The sequence below is a fragment of the Aotus nancymaae genome, unplaced genomic scaffold (genome assembly GCF_030222135.1).
Source record: "Aotus nancymaae isolate 86718 unplaced genomic scaffold, 86718_ANA_hifiasm-v0.15.2.pri h1tg000020l, whole genome shotgun sequence".
Taxonomy (NCBI): Eukaryota; Metazoa; Chordata; class Mammalia; order Primates; family Aotidae; genus Aotus; species Aotus nancymaae.
The window spans coordinates 55654809-55669864 of NW_026988432.1; the positions used below are offsets into that span (position 1 = coordinate 55654809).

Below are 15056 nucleotides of genomic sequence, written 5' to 3' on the forward strand. Positions count from 1 at the left end.
TAGCCGGGAGCATGGCGGTCACCTGTAATCCCAGCTCCTCGGGGGACTGAGGCAGGAGAATTGTGTGAACTCGGGAATCTCTCAGGTGGTGAGCTGAGATCACACCACCGCACTCCAGCCTGGGTGACAGAGCAAGACTCGGTCTCAAAAGAAGAAAAAAGAAATGTTTGCAAAATACTTTAAAATTGTTTCATAAAATATTTTATTACCATTTTGTAAGACTTCCTTATGAACTGGAGGTGGTACTCTTTTATTTTATTTTTTTTTTGGAGACAGAGTTTCGCTCTTGTTACACAGGCTGGAGTGCAATGGCACAATCTCGGCTCACCACAACCTCCGCCTCCTGGTTTCAGGCAATTCTCCTGCCTCAGCCTCCTCAGTAGCTGAGATTATAGGCACACGCCACCATGCCCAGCTAATTTTTTTTTTGTATTTTTAGTAGAGACAGAGTTTCATCATGTTGACCAGGATGGTCTCGATCTCTTGACCTCGTGATCCACCCGCCTCGGTCTCCCAAAGTGCTGGGATTACAGGCGTGAGCCACTGCGCCCAGCATATTCTTTGTTTTAATGAATATTAGATAAAAATTAGAAAGATATGATAGTACACATAAGATATTAAAATATATATAAGGGTACATGATCATGGAAAAAGTTATAACAACATAAATAGATCAGTGACATTGTCAGAGTGAAAAGAAAGGGGAAAGGGAAAAGATAGCCCTCAAATTTTTTTTTTAAAAAGTGACTACAGTTTTTGTCTATTTGTTTTTAGAGATGGAGCCTCATTACATTGCCGAAGCTGGTCTTAAACTTCTGGCCTTAAGTGATCCTCCCACTTTGGCCTCCCAAAGCATTAGGATTACAGGCATGAGCCACTGTGCCTGGCCTACAAGCTATTTAAAAGCATAGTATGATCCTATTTATGTAAGATTTATATTGATTATATATAAATATGCATAGAGATGCATAAAAGAATGGCTACCAAAATGACGATGTCTGACTTAGTGTGGTTAGATTTCAAGAAGAGAAAAGGAAGAAGAAAAGAAACGAGGAAAAGAAGGAAAGCATGAGAAAAAAACATATAGACATAAATTTGCCCTTTCCAAAAAACAGAACAGACTGTATGGGTGAGTGACAGAACTCTGAAGTGAAAAGATTCCCCCATCCTCTGATGTGGAAACAAATTATGATAACAGACTCAGAGTTCCCTGAATACCCCAGGAAGATATACATGTAAACTTATATTAGTATTCATTTAAATTGGTTTAAAAATACAGGAAATAAGTGAGATATTATACCAATTACATCTTCTCTTCCCACTGTGACCTCTACAGGCAGAACTGACAACTTTAAGTGCATCTGCTCTAAAAATAACTGAAATTATGAAATGATACATTTGAGTAGTAGTTCTAAAACTTGTGTCCATAAAAAACACCTGAGAAGACACTTAAAATGCATATTCATCCTCAGACTGTGGCAGAAATTTTCTTTAAATGCATATTCATGGGTCTGGGTCCCACCCTAGAAATTCTTATTAGTAAGTCTAGTGACCAATAATCCGTATTTAACAAGCACCCCAGGCAAATGTGACAGGAGGAATTGACAAATCATGCTGAAGAACAGTGAATTTCAGGATGTTTGATCTCTTTACAAACTGATTAACCAAAGAATCTGACAGTGTGGTGCACTACAGAGAACAAAGAATATTAAGTAAAAAAAATCTAGATTACCTCCCAGACTCGCTCCCTCACTTGCCTCTCCCCAGCAGCTCCCAGACCTCCTAGTTGTCCCTTGAACAATAAGCTGAAACCCTCTTCCCCTAACTTTTCCAATGGCTCAGTCCCTCACCTCCTTGTATCTTCACTCAGGTCCCTTCTCAATGACACCTGTAGAAAATCACAACCTCCAGCTCACTTTCTAATCCCCTTTCTGCTCTACTTTTCTCTCTAGCACTTCTCACTATCTAAAAAACATCGTATTTTCCTCAATTTTCTTTTGTTTATTGTTTGATTCTCCCGAGGACAAGGATATTTGTCACTTTCCTTTTTTTTTTTCTTTTTTGAGATGGAGTTTTGCTCTTGTTGCCCAGGCTGGAGTGCAATGGCAAGATCTCAGCTCACTGCAACTGCCACCTCCTGGGTTCAAGTGATTCTCCTGCCTCAACCTCCCGAGTAGCTGGGATTACAGGCATTTGCCACCATGCCTGGCTAATTTTTAATGTTTTTTTTAGTAGAGACAGTGTTTCATTCACGGCCAGGCTGGTCTCAAGCTCCTGACCTCAGGTGATCTACCCACCTGGGTCTCTCAAAGTGCTGGGATTACAGGCGTGAACCACCACACCCAGTCGGATATCTGTCACTTTTCTTCCCTGCAGCATCCCTAGCATCTAGAACAGTACCTGGACAGAGGTCAGAAAGATTTAACTTGGCCAAGACAAAAACAACTGAAGCTTGAGCAATTCAATGACAGAAGGCAGATACCACTAGTAAGCAGACAAAAACTGTAGTCCCTTTCCCCTTTCTTTTCACTCTGACAATGTCACTGATCTATTTATGTTATAACTTTTTTTTTTTGCTTTTTTTTTTTTGTGTGTGTGACTGAGTCTCTGATCACCAGGCTGGAGCACAGTGGTGTGATCTCGGCTCACTGCAACCTCTGCCTCCCGGGTTCAAGCGATTCTCCTGCCTCAGCCTCCTGAGTAGCTCGGATTAGAGGTGAGTGCCACCATGGCCAGCTAAATTTTGTATTTTTAGTAGAGACGGGCTTTCATCATGTTGGTCAGGCTGGTTTTGAACTCCTGACCTCATGATCCACCCACCTCGGCCTCCCAAAGTGCTGAGATTACAGGCGTGAGCCACCACACCTGGCCCATGTGCAGCTACTGAGCGCTTGAAATGTAACCAGTGTAACTGAGAGACTGAATCTTTGGTTGTATATAATGTTAATTAATTTCTATTTAAATAGCCACACATGGCTACAGGCTACCATATTGGACAGGGTATAGACATTTAAAGTCTTGAAACATGATGCCAAATTACCCTCCAGAAAAGTTGTGATAATTTGCCATCAGTCTTAGTATAAGAATAACCATTTCTTTATTCAATTACCAACATTAGATTTTATCAATCTATTGAATCATTGTAATCTGAAAGTTTAAAATTGTCTGTGTGATTTTAATATACATTGCTTTGATTAATAATATTGAATGGGACTGTTTCTTCTGTCATCACACTCATTCAAATGCAAATATTTCACCCATATTATTTAACTCAGAGGTTTGAAGTTATCTGACTTCCAGATTATTAGGTTCATGTGTTTTCTTTAAAATGTTATTGCCAACATTTAAATTCACATAAAAATGTGAATTTCCAGCTTCACCCGAAAAATCAAATGACCTGGCAATAGTGGCCTACAACCCCAAAAGGCAACAATCTGTGGAGTCTTAGGCTCTGCCACCCTCAGACTTTCTTGTCCACCAGAATTCATCACCTCTATTATCTTGCTTCACAACTCAGATTTACTGCTTGGCCCCTCCATGCATCTGAGTTTACAATTCCTACCTGAATTAAATTTTGAGAGATGAAAAGACAAATAGCAGCTAATAATAATAGCTAATTTTCATTCCATGGTTAGCATAGAAAAATGATTTATGATATTTCTGGATTATTTTATAGCTAAAAGTTAACTACTAGGAGAACACTAAGTTTCTTACTCCCTAGAAAAGTGGTTCAGTATCAGAAGGGTTGTCAAAATGCAGATTGGTAGGCCTCATCAATAGGTCAGAGTGGACCCCAAGAATCTGCATGTAACCTCAAGCTCTAAGTGCAACTCTACATCAAGATGAATGACAACTTAACATGAATTTGTAGATTTTTTCTAAAATATGTCCACATTTATTATTATTATAAGTTTTATTTTCAAGAGTCAATTAATGTATGTTAAATAAATAATGGTACAGGTGGCAACAGATATGGCAAAAATCCAAAGTGATATGCAAATGACAATTGGGAAACATTACCTGAACAACACCATTTCTATAAATAAATAAATACACCATCATAACAAAGAAAGTAAATAAAATTACCATGTATTGACACTGAACTTTAGGTACCAGCTATTGTACTAAACATTTTTTTTAAATATATATATATATATATTATTGCATTTTTGGTTCTGGGGTACATGTAAAGAACATGCAGGATTGTTGCATAGGTACATACATGGCAATGTGGTTTGCTGCCTCCATCCCCATCATCTATATCTGGCATTTCTCCCCATGTTATCCCTCCCCAACTCCCTTACCCCCACTGTTCCTCCCCTAGTTCCCCCCGCCACAGACCCCAGTGTGTGATGCTCCCCTCTCTGTGTCCATGTGTTCTCATTGTTCAACACCCGCCTATGAGTGAGAACATGCAGTGTTTGATTTTCTGTTCTTGTGTCAGTTTGCTGAGAATGATGGTTTCCAGGTTCATCCATGTCCCTACAAAGGACACGAACTCATCGTTTTTTATGGCTGCATAGTATTCCATGGTGTATATGTGCCACATTTTCCCTGTCCAGTCTATCATCGATGGGCATTTGGGTTGCTTCCAAGTCTTTGCTATTGTAAACAGTGCTGCAATGAACATACATGTGCATGTGTCCTTACAACAGAACAATTTAAAATCCTTTGGATATATACCCAGTAATGGGATTGCTGGGTCAAATGGAATTTCTATTTCTAGGTCCTTGAGGAAGTGCCACACTGTCTTCCAGAATGGTTGAACTAATTTACACTCCCACCAACGTGTAAAAGTGTTCCTATTTCTCCACATCCTCTCCAGCATCTGTTGTCTCCAGATTTTTTAATGATCGCCATTCTAACTGGCATGAGATGGTATCTCAATGCAGTTTTGATTTGCATTTCTCTAATGACCAGTGATGATGAGCATTTTTTCATATGTTTGTTGGCCTCATCACATTTATTATTTCATTTTATCTTCAAAATAAACCTATCCAGAAGGTTGGTAATTAGAGCAGTAATTGTGAATCCCATTTTACAGAAGAAAAGTACAGGAGTTAAAAAAGTCTCCTAAGCACATAAAAAGCTGGAAGAGCCATAACAAGAATGTCTCCTCCTAACTCCAAACATTGGTAGTATAGCCAAACACGGGAATACAGGACACAATGGTGCTTGCTTCTGCAGACTGGCACCATAAAAATAGAACTATGACCAGAAACAGAGAAGACAATACAAGATATAGTTCACAGCAACAAACACTTATCAAGTGATTATGTGTTAATCTATGCTAACATGGCTTCAGTCCCTACTGTAGGGACTGTTGAAGATACCCATAAAGCATAGGGAAAAATAAAAACAAAATCTGAAACCACAACCTTGAAAAGCTAGTGAATTCTCTACATCATAGGACAAAAACAACTGCACTGAAAGGCGGGCTGGTAGGGGCAAATACAGAGTTGGGTAGAAGAGAAGAGTCACTGTGGGACTCCACATCTGTACTTGAAGGAGTTGCTATCACCAGTCAGTCAAGAATGGGAGGGAAGAAAGCGTACACAATAGGGAGCCCTCCTGGGGCTCAACAGCACAAAGAGCTGCTGTTATCCTTGTTGGGTGTGTGTTTGCCAGAAATATCAGGGCTGCTGGAACTCCAGAACTCACAAGGGCATGCTTTTGTGTAGTCTAAATTACCTTGACTATATAAGAACCCAAGTCAGAGGGCATAACTTCATTATCTATTTGTAGCCAAAAGATCATAAATTTTCTCTCGAGTTTTGAGAAGCATTTCTAGTAAAATTCCAGCAAATTGTGATCACAATAACACTAACCATAAATCAGCTCTTCGAGGAAGATTGCATTTTCACTTAAATATTGTTTATATCTTAGTTATTTAACAGCTACTTTTCTAAGAGTTAAAATAATAATAATAGTAATAGCTCATAAATATTACCAAAGACTGAAAAGATAAGAAAACTACAATTAGTTTGAAAAAAGTCTACTGGAAAATTTGGTTTGCTCTTCATTAGTGGTATAACTGACCACTCCTATGTGTCCAGCTTAAGGGTCCAGCTCAAAATGACTGAGGTAATAAAGCTTCCATCACTCAATTTGGAAAACTGTAGCAATAAAGCGGGGAAAAAAACTATCCCTCACTTTGTATAAGACCCAAGAAATGCAAATCAAAACAAAGGTATAAAATGTTACACTGAGCAAATTAGTAACAATGTTTTAAAATAACATAAGCACACACAGATTGTTAAAGACAGTATAAATTTATGTAATCCTTTTAAAAAGTAATGTAGAAATTACTGTAAATCTAGAAATTTCCTAATAAAATAAGAGCTAACATTTACATGTTGTTGCTTTTTATCTTAACTTTAAATAACTAGTACTATAACCCATTTTACCTATCAGTAAGCTAAAGTTCTGAGAAAATAAATTACTTGTCCAATATTGCCAATGAGTAATGGAACTAGGTTTAAAACCAAAACCTCTAATTTTAGAACCTACCCACTTAAAACTACACTATACTATCTCTCAAGAAAACAACGATCCTAAGGAAGTTAAGGGGGAAAAAAGAAATAAAGTGACATCTATAAGAAGAGGCATTATATTTTTTATGCTGGAAAATCAAAAATAGGTTTAAGTGAATAATGAACATCCACTGCATAAACTATTATGAAATTATTATAAATAATGGGAAGTAAACTATACAAAAAAGTTTGTAAAAAATCAGGGTGAAAATTATCTGCAATATGATAAGACATTTGTAAAAAATTTATTCGTATGGCAAGATTGGGAAGGGAGTTGGAAAAAATAAACACTATTACTCTTTTGAAGAATTTCACTACTGGTATTTAATTCTCTTTTGTTTCTGTCAGCTTTGTCAATCAAGCAATATTATTCTAAGAACCCTTACAAATATATTCTAGTTCTTATTCTTAGCATCCCAATCAAACAATTCCTAAAGCAAATAAATTATAATTTATATTAGACTTATTCAAAATAATTACATATGTTTAATCAGCACTGCTTTTAGAAAGCTTTAGCTTTGGGTATGAGATCTCAATCTTAACATCAACACTTTGCAATCACCACTTACAGTGTACTTTTGAAATCCTTAATTTAGACCATACATAGTGACTAAAATCAGCTAATTATTACTTTCACAAGTTTACAATCACTCCTCAACTCCTGTCCCCACCTGAGAATCATTAACTCAAAGGCTATATAGTACTTTACAGATTAGAAGTTTCCTAATAAGAATATACTCCCTAAGTGAATACTTATCAAGTAACTAAAATATCTTAGCTATAAGAGATGTTCGTAATCTAAATACTTTAGAGAAGCATTAATTACATTATGTCAAGTGTCTTTTAAGTAGGTAGATAAAGTTTATTTCCACTTTACCAAAAAGAAGAGGTTGGTAAGAGTAATTTTCCTAAAAATGGCACTGTGAGCTGTGAAGAGAATTCACTGTCCTTAGCCACTCAAGGTGACATGCAGGGGTCCTCACCCCTGTGTTTGGCCTCTATCAGCAACATAACACACATTTCGTGGGTAGAGTAGCTGTTCTCCAACGACATCAAACTCAAGAGCAGGGATATAGTTTAAACATCTCTAACCTCCTCTTTAAGAATCCACCATTCAGTCATCTTTTTTGTCGCCTCACTGTGTAACATCTACAGTCCAAGGGTTGTATTTAGCCAGTTTTAATCGTAGAACTCTGGAGGTCGAAGGACCCTTAAAAATCACATCGTTCAATTTCTTTATTTAACCGAGTGGGAAACAAAGTTATCTCCAAAAAAAAGTTACGTTGTATGGCTGGTTTGTGGCAAATCCAGGCCCGGAATTAAGAGATGCAACCTCACCAGGCGCGGTGGCTCACGCCTGTAATCCCAGCACTTCGGGAGGCCGAGGTGGGCGGATCACCTGAGGTCAGGAGTTCGAGACCAGCCTGAACATGGAGAAACCCCGTCTCTACTAAAAATACAAAATTAGCCGGGCGTGGTGGTGCATGCCTGTAATCCCAGCTACTCGGGAGCCTGAGGCAGGAGAATCGCTTGAGCCCGGGAGGCAGAGGTTGCAAGCTGAGATCGAGCCGTTGCACTCCAGCCTGCACAACAAGAGCAAAACTCCATCTCAAAATAAATAAGTAAAACACTTGGTCTTCGTATTTATCCTTTGCCACTAACATCTTTATATTATGTCATGTCAATGGGCGTATACACATGTTCTTTCAGTATTTTCATATACACACTACAATAGACAAAAACGAGGAAAAATTCAACAAAATTTGCAAAAACCAATGTGCATGGGAGAGAAGATAATAGTTTAAGAGTTCTTCTTTCCACTGCATACTAAGACTGTTAGCACTCTAATTGATCTGCAATCATTGTCCACATTTGGCTAAATAATCTTATGTCATCATGAGTGGGTATCAAGTTAATAATCATCACCACGAATATATAGTTCAGTCTTACATTCAATTCCTTTCGTTATCTATAACATAACTGCATTTTAATAGACTTATGTAAGGATATACAAAAACTTTACAGCAGTGGCTGCCTCTGAGGAGGAGGATGATGGCTTGCGAGTATGCAAGGGAAGAGAGAGGACTTAATTTTTACACTGTATACTCTTCACTGTTGTTTGAAATGTTTACCCTACTGACGTTACTTTTTAATGTTCATTTATTAAACATTTTCCTCTTGAAATACATACCTATACGCATGTAATTTTATTACTAAATATCTCAACTGAACATTTTAATTTTTTCTCTTGTAAACAATTTTTCAGTATCACAATTCATAAAACCTTCTAGAAATTTTCAGCAAAGAAAAGAAGCAACACAGTCACAACACTCAAAGCAAAATTCCAGGATTTAAAGTCTAAGAACATGTACAGAGGAATGAGAGATTTTATTAAGGGGGATTGAGTTCAAAAACCTTTTGAGAGAAAGCTCTTGCCGGTATTTAAATGGCTAGGTTTAAAAATGGGATTTGAGCAGGGATTCCCGCCTCGAGGTGGGGAAAAAAAACATCTTACGGTGTGAAAAGCAGGAATTAAAATGTGGTTTCTATCTTCTAGGCCGGGGCCAGAGGGGCGGTTGGGGAGGTTAAGGACCTTGGAACCGTCACGTTCACCGGAGAAAAGGGAAAGACTGAGGAGTTTCTCTAGGACCCGCAGCCTCGCTTAGAGGCAGCGGCCGTTCCGAGCAGATGAGTCGCGTTCGGGGACGTTCCTTCGACGCGTGTAACTGAGAAACCCCACGCACTGAATCTACACAGGGAATTTCCTTTTAATGGAGCTGGAAAGAGGGACGGAATGGATTTCCTTTAACGAGTCTCCCTCACCCTCCCCGGCCAGGGCGCACCTCACTCGTTGTTTGCTCGTGTCAGGGTCAGCTGTCAATGCAACCCTTTGTGTCTCATTCGGAATAAGAGTGGTCCTAAACCATGCACAGAAAAATGGACATGCTGGCCGGAAGACACGCACGCCCGCTCATGACGAAGTGACATTTGGTGTGAAGGGAAAAAAACCCACAGACGCCGAGCGAGCGCCCAGCCACCTCAGGACGCTCTTCTGGACGCTCGCAACTTTCCCAGGCTGAGCTCCATCCATCCTCTCCTCGCCACCTCCGCGGCGCCCTACCTGCCGCCCGCCCGCCTGCCCGGCGCCCCCCACCGCCCCTGGGCTCCGGGAGACCGACTGGGCGCCCCCTCGCCGCCTCCGCTCGGCGCCCCCCACGCTGCCTGACGCACCCCAGCTTCCTCGTCCTACGCCCGGGCCGCCTCGCTCCCGCCACAAAGGCAGCGAGTAGAGCCCGGTGACAGGCCTTTGGCCTCTGGGCGCGGACAGTACGGCCGGGTCCCTTCGGTGGGCTACGCGAGGCGGCAGGGAGAGCAGGCGCTGCTCCCAAGCTGGTACCGGCGCTCCCTCGCCACCCGCACACGCTCCGCTCACACCCCCGCTGCGCTCCCCATCCCTCCAGAAAAGTCCGCCGCGGCGCTTCCCCGCGCGGTCAGGGCGTCCAGCCCGCCAAAGGGCAGCCCCTGCGGGCCACAAACGAGCTCCCGCGCCCGGCTCACGACCCCTCACCTCCCGCCCGCGCCCCGGAGTCCCCGCGGCCGCTCACCTGGCCCTGGCGGGGAGCGAGGGCAGAGGACCAGGGGGTGGCCCTTGCCTCGGCCGCGCTGGTCTCCCCACCCGCAGTGCCGTTCCCTGCGCCGCGCTGCGCTCCGCTGCTCCCGCCGCCCGCCCGCCTTCGAGGTGCTAGCGCCGCCGGCGGCTGGCGTCTCTCTGGCAGGCGCGCGGGCAGCGCGCTCAGTTTCCCGGGGCGGAGCGAGGCGGAGGCCGCTGCGGCCGGAGGCGGATTCCTCAGGTGCTGCCCCTCCCGCCGGCCCCGGCCTCCGCGGCAGGGACCCCCGCGCTCCCTCCCCCCGCCCCGCCTCTAGCCTTCCTGCTGCCTCGGCGCCCGCGAGTGGCTTTTGGGAGTCCCTCGCCCTCCGTGAGGGTGGTGGGCGCGCATTTCTCTCCCACCCCGTCCAACGACGCCCCCCGCCCAGCCTGTGGAGCTCTCGGTGCGCGGTCCTCACGCCTCCATTCCCAAACCCCGCCGCACCAACGAACGCGCCGCCCCTGTGGGATGCGGAGGCGGGGGTGTGCAGGGGGTCTTCTGGGAAGGACGGCTGCACCCTAGTGTGCTGACGCGCAAAGCCAGGCGGAAAAATGATTTTCCCCGGAGCCCGCGTTCATTCAGCGTGCTCTCGCCTCCGCGAGACTGCTTTCTCTGTTCACCGGACAGCGGCTGAAGAGCCCCAAGCGTGAACTCGGGCTGGGCAGTGGTGGCTCGGAAACCCTTGGCCTTTTGCAAGAAGGGGGTAGGGTGGGGGCAGGGCGCGGACCAAACCAAGGCAACCTGGGTGCTCCGAGCCCGAGCCGACTTTTGCACCTCCCGGATGAGCATGCCCTCCGACCCAGAACCCGGCTCGTCTGGAGCCTCCCGGGACCATAGCGAAGGCTCCACCCCAGGCAGCCGCGTCCAGCTGGCCCTGGGCCTTGACGGGTGCTGCGGGACAAAGGTTCTGAAGAGATGCTGCGGCCAGATAGAAAGATTTCACTCCCCTTTTCACAGCTGGTGGCTTTTGTTATTAGAGACGCAGCTCCATTTTTAAAACTAATTGTTGCTACAGATGGGCGACTACACCTCTGGAAGTAGCAGCTCCATGCTGGATGTGGTGGAAGAATCTAGGTAAGGAAGAGCTGATGTATTTTGAGTGCCTTTAGTGCAGTACAGCCCCGGAGAGCTCCCCGTGTGCGTGGGAGTGGGGAGACGGCCGCGGCGCTCCGACCCAGGTGGGTTGGTATCATTGTCAAATATTAGGTACCAAAAGACATTGTCAATTAAAGTTGATCTCGTATGATTTCCCAGTACTTTTGTTTGCTTGTCATGCATTTTTCTTTTTTTCCAGATCTGAAATACGTTTTTTTTCCTATCACTTTTGATCGATGCAGAGGGAATAGACTGAAGTTTGGAATCACTGGAAAATAACTCAAAATAGCTAAGTTGTGACTAGCAAGATAAGTGATTTGTTCGAGGCTTGATTGTCCTTTCCCTCCTCCACTGGGAAGACACTGCTGGCTTTTTTTTTCCCCAATCATTTTCCAATCATGTTTTGTACCTTATGGGGTTAAGGAGCTGAAATGTTTTTGTTATTTTACAATTGAATCCCCTGTTGGGCCTTTAAAAACACATAGAAACATTGTTAAGTGCCACAAGAGTGGGAAACACGGCTTTGTCGGTCGTTGCTGTACCGTCACAATTCTGAGTCATGCACACAATACAGGTTTAGTAAATAAAATCCTATGTTTTTGGCCCCACGCGGTGGCTATGTCTGTATTCCCAGCGCTTCGAGAGGCTGAAGCAGGAGGACTGCTTGAGCCCAGGAGTTTTGTAGGGAGCTATGAACATGCCACTGCACTTTAACCTAGGTGACAGAGAGAGAGAGACCTGACTCAAGTGTGTGTATGGAGCGGTGTGTGCTTTAAAATAACTACAACATAGAAAGGTGCAGATGATTAGCAATCGCTAAAAAAGAATCCAAAGTCACTTAGTAAACTCATCATGAGAACTGGCCATACATGTGGAAAAGGCAGTACTGTAGAAACCTGAGATTTTAAATTCACCTGGTGAATAGAAACTAAGCTCATAAGAGGTTAAAGCAGGTGAGAATCTTTTGAAAAACTCAACCCATCACAAGGTCTGTAGGGTGTGTGGGGGTTGGGGAGAAGCAGAACACCTTTCAATTTAAAGATAAGGAAACTGTGAACAATAAGCAGCTTTAAAGTAAAACCACCAGTGCAGTTTTCTCTCTGTTTAGTTCAAGGACCATTTGTCGAGTGCCAAATACACTAGATCCTAGAAATGTGAAAGCAAATCTGGCAGTCACTCAAGGACCTTAGTCTAATATTACAGGAGTCTGGTATTCCTTCTTCATCCATTCAACAGATACTATTGAGCACCTACTGTGAGTTAGATGGCATAATACACACCAGTAGTATTGGTGATTTATCAGTAAACAAGGTAAGTCCCTAACAAGGGTAAAAGTGAGAGTAATCTGGCCGGGCGCGGTGGTTTACGCCTGTAATTCCAGCAGTTTGAGAGGTCAAGGCAGGCAGATCACGAGGTCAAGAGATGGAGACTATCCTAGCCAACATGGTGAAAGCCCGTCTCTACTAAAAATACAAAAATTAGCTCGGCGTGGTGGCACGCACCCGTAGTCCCAGCTATTTGGGCGGCTGAGCCGAGATCACGCCACTGCACTCCAGCCTGGGCAACAGAGCGAGACTCCATCTCAAAAAAAAAAAAAAAGGGAAGAGGACCAAATATCACCCACTAAAATGGAGTTAATGCAGGAAGTAGGACAAAACTCTTTAAAAAATCTTGTTCGTCTTTCCGTGTTAGGTCGCCGCTGCGAGAGGAGCCGCCGCCATGTCTCCGCATCTGCAATGGAAGGTCATGCGGAACTGTTTCAGTTTCCTGATCAAGAGGAACAAGCCAACCTACAGCGCAGAGCCCAATAACTTGAAGGCCCGCAACTACTTCCGCTACAGCAGGCTGATTCACCACAAGACTGTGGGTGTGGAGTCGGCAGCAGAAGGCAAAGGTGTCGTGGTGGTCATGAGGCGGACATCCGGCCAGCGGAAGCCTGCCACCTCCTACTTGCGGACCAACAACAACAAGAATGTTCGCGCCACGCTCAGCAGCACCAGACACATGATCCGCAAGAACAAGTACCGCCCCGACCTGCGCATGGCAGCCATCCGCAGGGCCAGCGCCATCCTGCGCAGCCAGAAGCCTGTGATGGTGAAGAGGAAGCGGACCCGCCCCACCAAGAGTTCCTGAGCCCCCTGCTCCCAGAGCAATAAAGAGTCAGCTGGCTTTCTTACCAAAAATAAAAATAAAATCTTGTTCTTTTTTTTTTTTTTTTTTTTTTTTTGAGACGGAGTCTCGCTCTTATTGCCCAGGCTGGAGTGCAATGGAGCAATCTCGGCTCATCGCAACCTCCGCCTCCCGGATTCAAGTGATTCCCCTGGCCTCAGCCTCCCGAGTAGCTGGGATTACAGGCGCCCGCTACCACGCCCAGCTAATTTTTTTATATTTTCAGTAGAGACAGGGTTTCACTATGTTGGTCAGGCTAGTCTCGAACTGCTGACCTCAGGCGATCCACCCGCCTCTGCCTCCCAAAGTGCTGGGATTACAGGCGTGAGCCACCGCGCCCGGCCTCTTGTTCATGTTCTTAGTGAAATGTAAAGAGTAACAGGCAGGTTGTGAAAATGAAGCAATCTGAAAACCAGAATGTCGTTGGAATTAAACAGTAGATGTCTATTTAAGTTGAAAAAACTATGGAAGCAGTTAATAGAAAAAATAGATACTGCTGAAAACTGAATTAGTAAATTACAAGACCATCTCAAAGAATCCAGAGTGTAGAGCAAAAATATGAGGAAATCAAAATTGTGAGAGAAAAAATAGATTCAGGAGAGCTACTATTGCTATGTTGGAAGCTTGAAAAATAAAATGGAACACATGTTATATACTATAACTACAAAACCATTAAAAGAAAGAAAACCCAAGTCAATGGAAGGATATCCTGCATTACTGGATTTAAAGACCTGACATCGTTAAGATGGCAATACCCTCCAAGTTGATCTACAGATGCAATATAATCTCTATCAAATTCCAACTGCCTGTCTTGTAGAAATTGATAAGCTGATCCCATAATTCATATGGAAATGCAAGGGATCCAAAATAGCCAAAATAAACTTAGGAAAAAAGAACCAAGTCAGAGGACTACACGTCCCAATTTCAAACATCATGACAAAGCCATAGTGATCAACACCACAGTAATCAGACTATCTATCTGACATAAGTACAGACATATAGATCAATAGAATTAAAAGTTCAGAACTAAACCCATGCATCTATGGTCAATTGATTGTCAACAAGGGTATCAAAATAATGCAATGCCTTAGAAAAGAATAGTCTTTTCAGCAAATGGTGCTGGGACAGCTGGATATCCATGTGCGAAAGAATGAATTTAACATCTACTCTACAGCAGATACAAAAATTAACTTAAAATTGATCACAGGCTAGGCACAGTGGCTCACACCTGTAATCCCAGCACTTTGGGAGGCCGAGGTGGGCAGATCATCTGAGGTCAGGAGTTTGAGACTAGTCTGACTAACATGGTGAAACCCGTCTCTACTAAAAAATACAAAAATTAGGCTTGGTGGCAGGTGCCTGTAATCCCAGCTACTCGGGAGGCTGAGGCAGGAGAATCACTTGAACCCAGGAGGTGGAGGTTGCAGTGAGCGGAGATCTCGCCATTGCACTCCAGCTTGGGCAACAGAGTAAGACTCTGTCTCAAAAAAAAAAAAAAAAAGATCACAGACCTAAATGTAAGAGCTGAAACTATAAAGCTATCTTTATAGAGTTCTTTGACATTGGATTAGGTTTCTTAATATGACACTAAAAGTACAAGCAACAAAAGAAA

General features: G+C 43.5%; 2 protein-coding genes across 4 annotated transcripts in view; one reads left to right on the plus strand and one right to left on the minus strand.

Moving 5' to 3' along the window:
• GREB1L (GREB1 like retinoic acid receptor coactivator) overlaps positions 1 to 10220 on the minus strand; it is a 307520-nt gene extending 297300 nt beyond the window's left edge. For all 3 annotated transcript variants that reach the window (XM_064379355.1, XM_012445023.2, XM_064379354.1), the window contains exon 1: positions 10139 to 10220. The gene's annotated coding sequence lies outside the window, so the exon portion shown is untranslated. The remainder of the gene's footprint in view (positions 1 to 10138) is intronic.
• An 870-nt stretch (positions 10221 to 11090) lies between these two features.
• LOC105712070 (large ribosomal subunit protein eL28-like) lies at positions 11091 to 13416 on the plus strand. The gene is made up of 2 exons (XM_064378990.1): positions 11091 to 11254; positions 12968 to 13416. The coding sequence occupies exon 2, from the start codon at positions 12995 to 12997 to the stop codon at positions 13406 to 13408; it is 414 nt and encodes a 137-aa protein (XP_064235060.1). The 5' UTR covers positions 11091 to 11254; positions 12968 to 12994; the 3' UTR covers positions 13409 to 13416.
• The last annotated feature ends 1640 nt before the right edge of the window (positions 13417 to 15056 follow it).

What these genes read in the sequence shown, in the direction of transcription:
- LOC105712070 (XM_064378990.1), top strand. Translation starts at nt 12,995, where the DNA reads ATGTCTCCGCATCTGCAATGGAAGGTCATGCGGAACTGTTTCAGTTTC.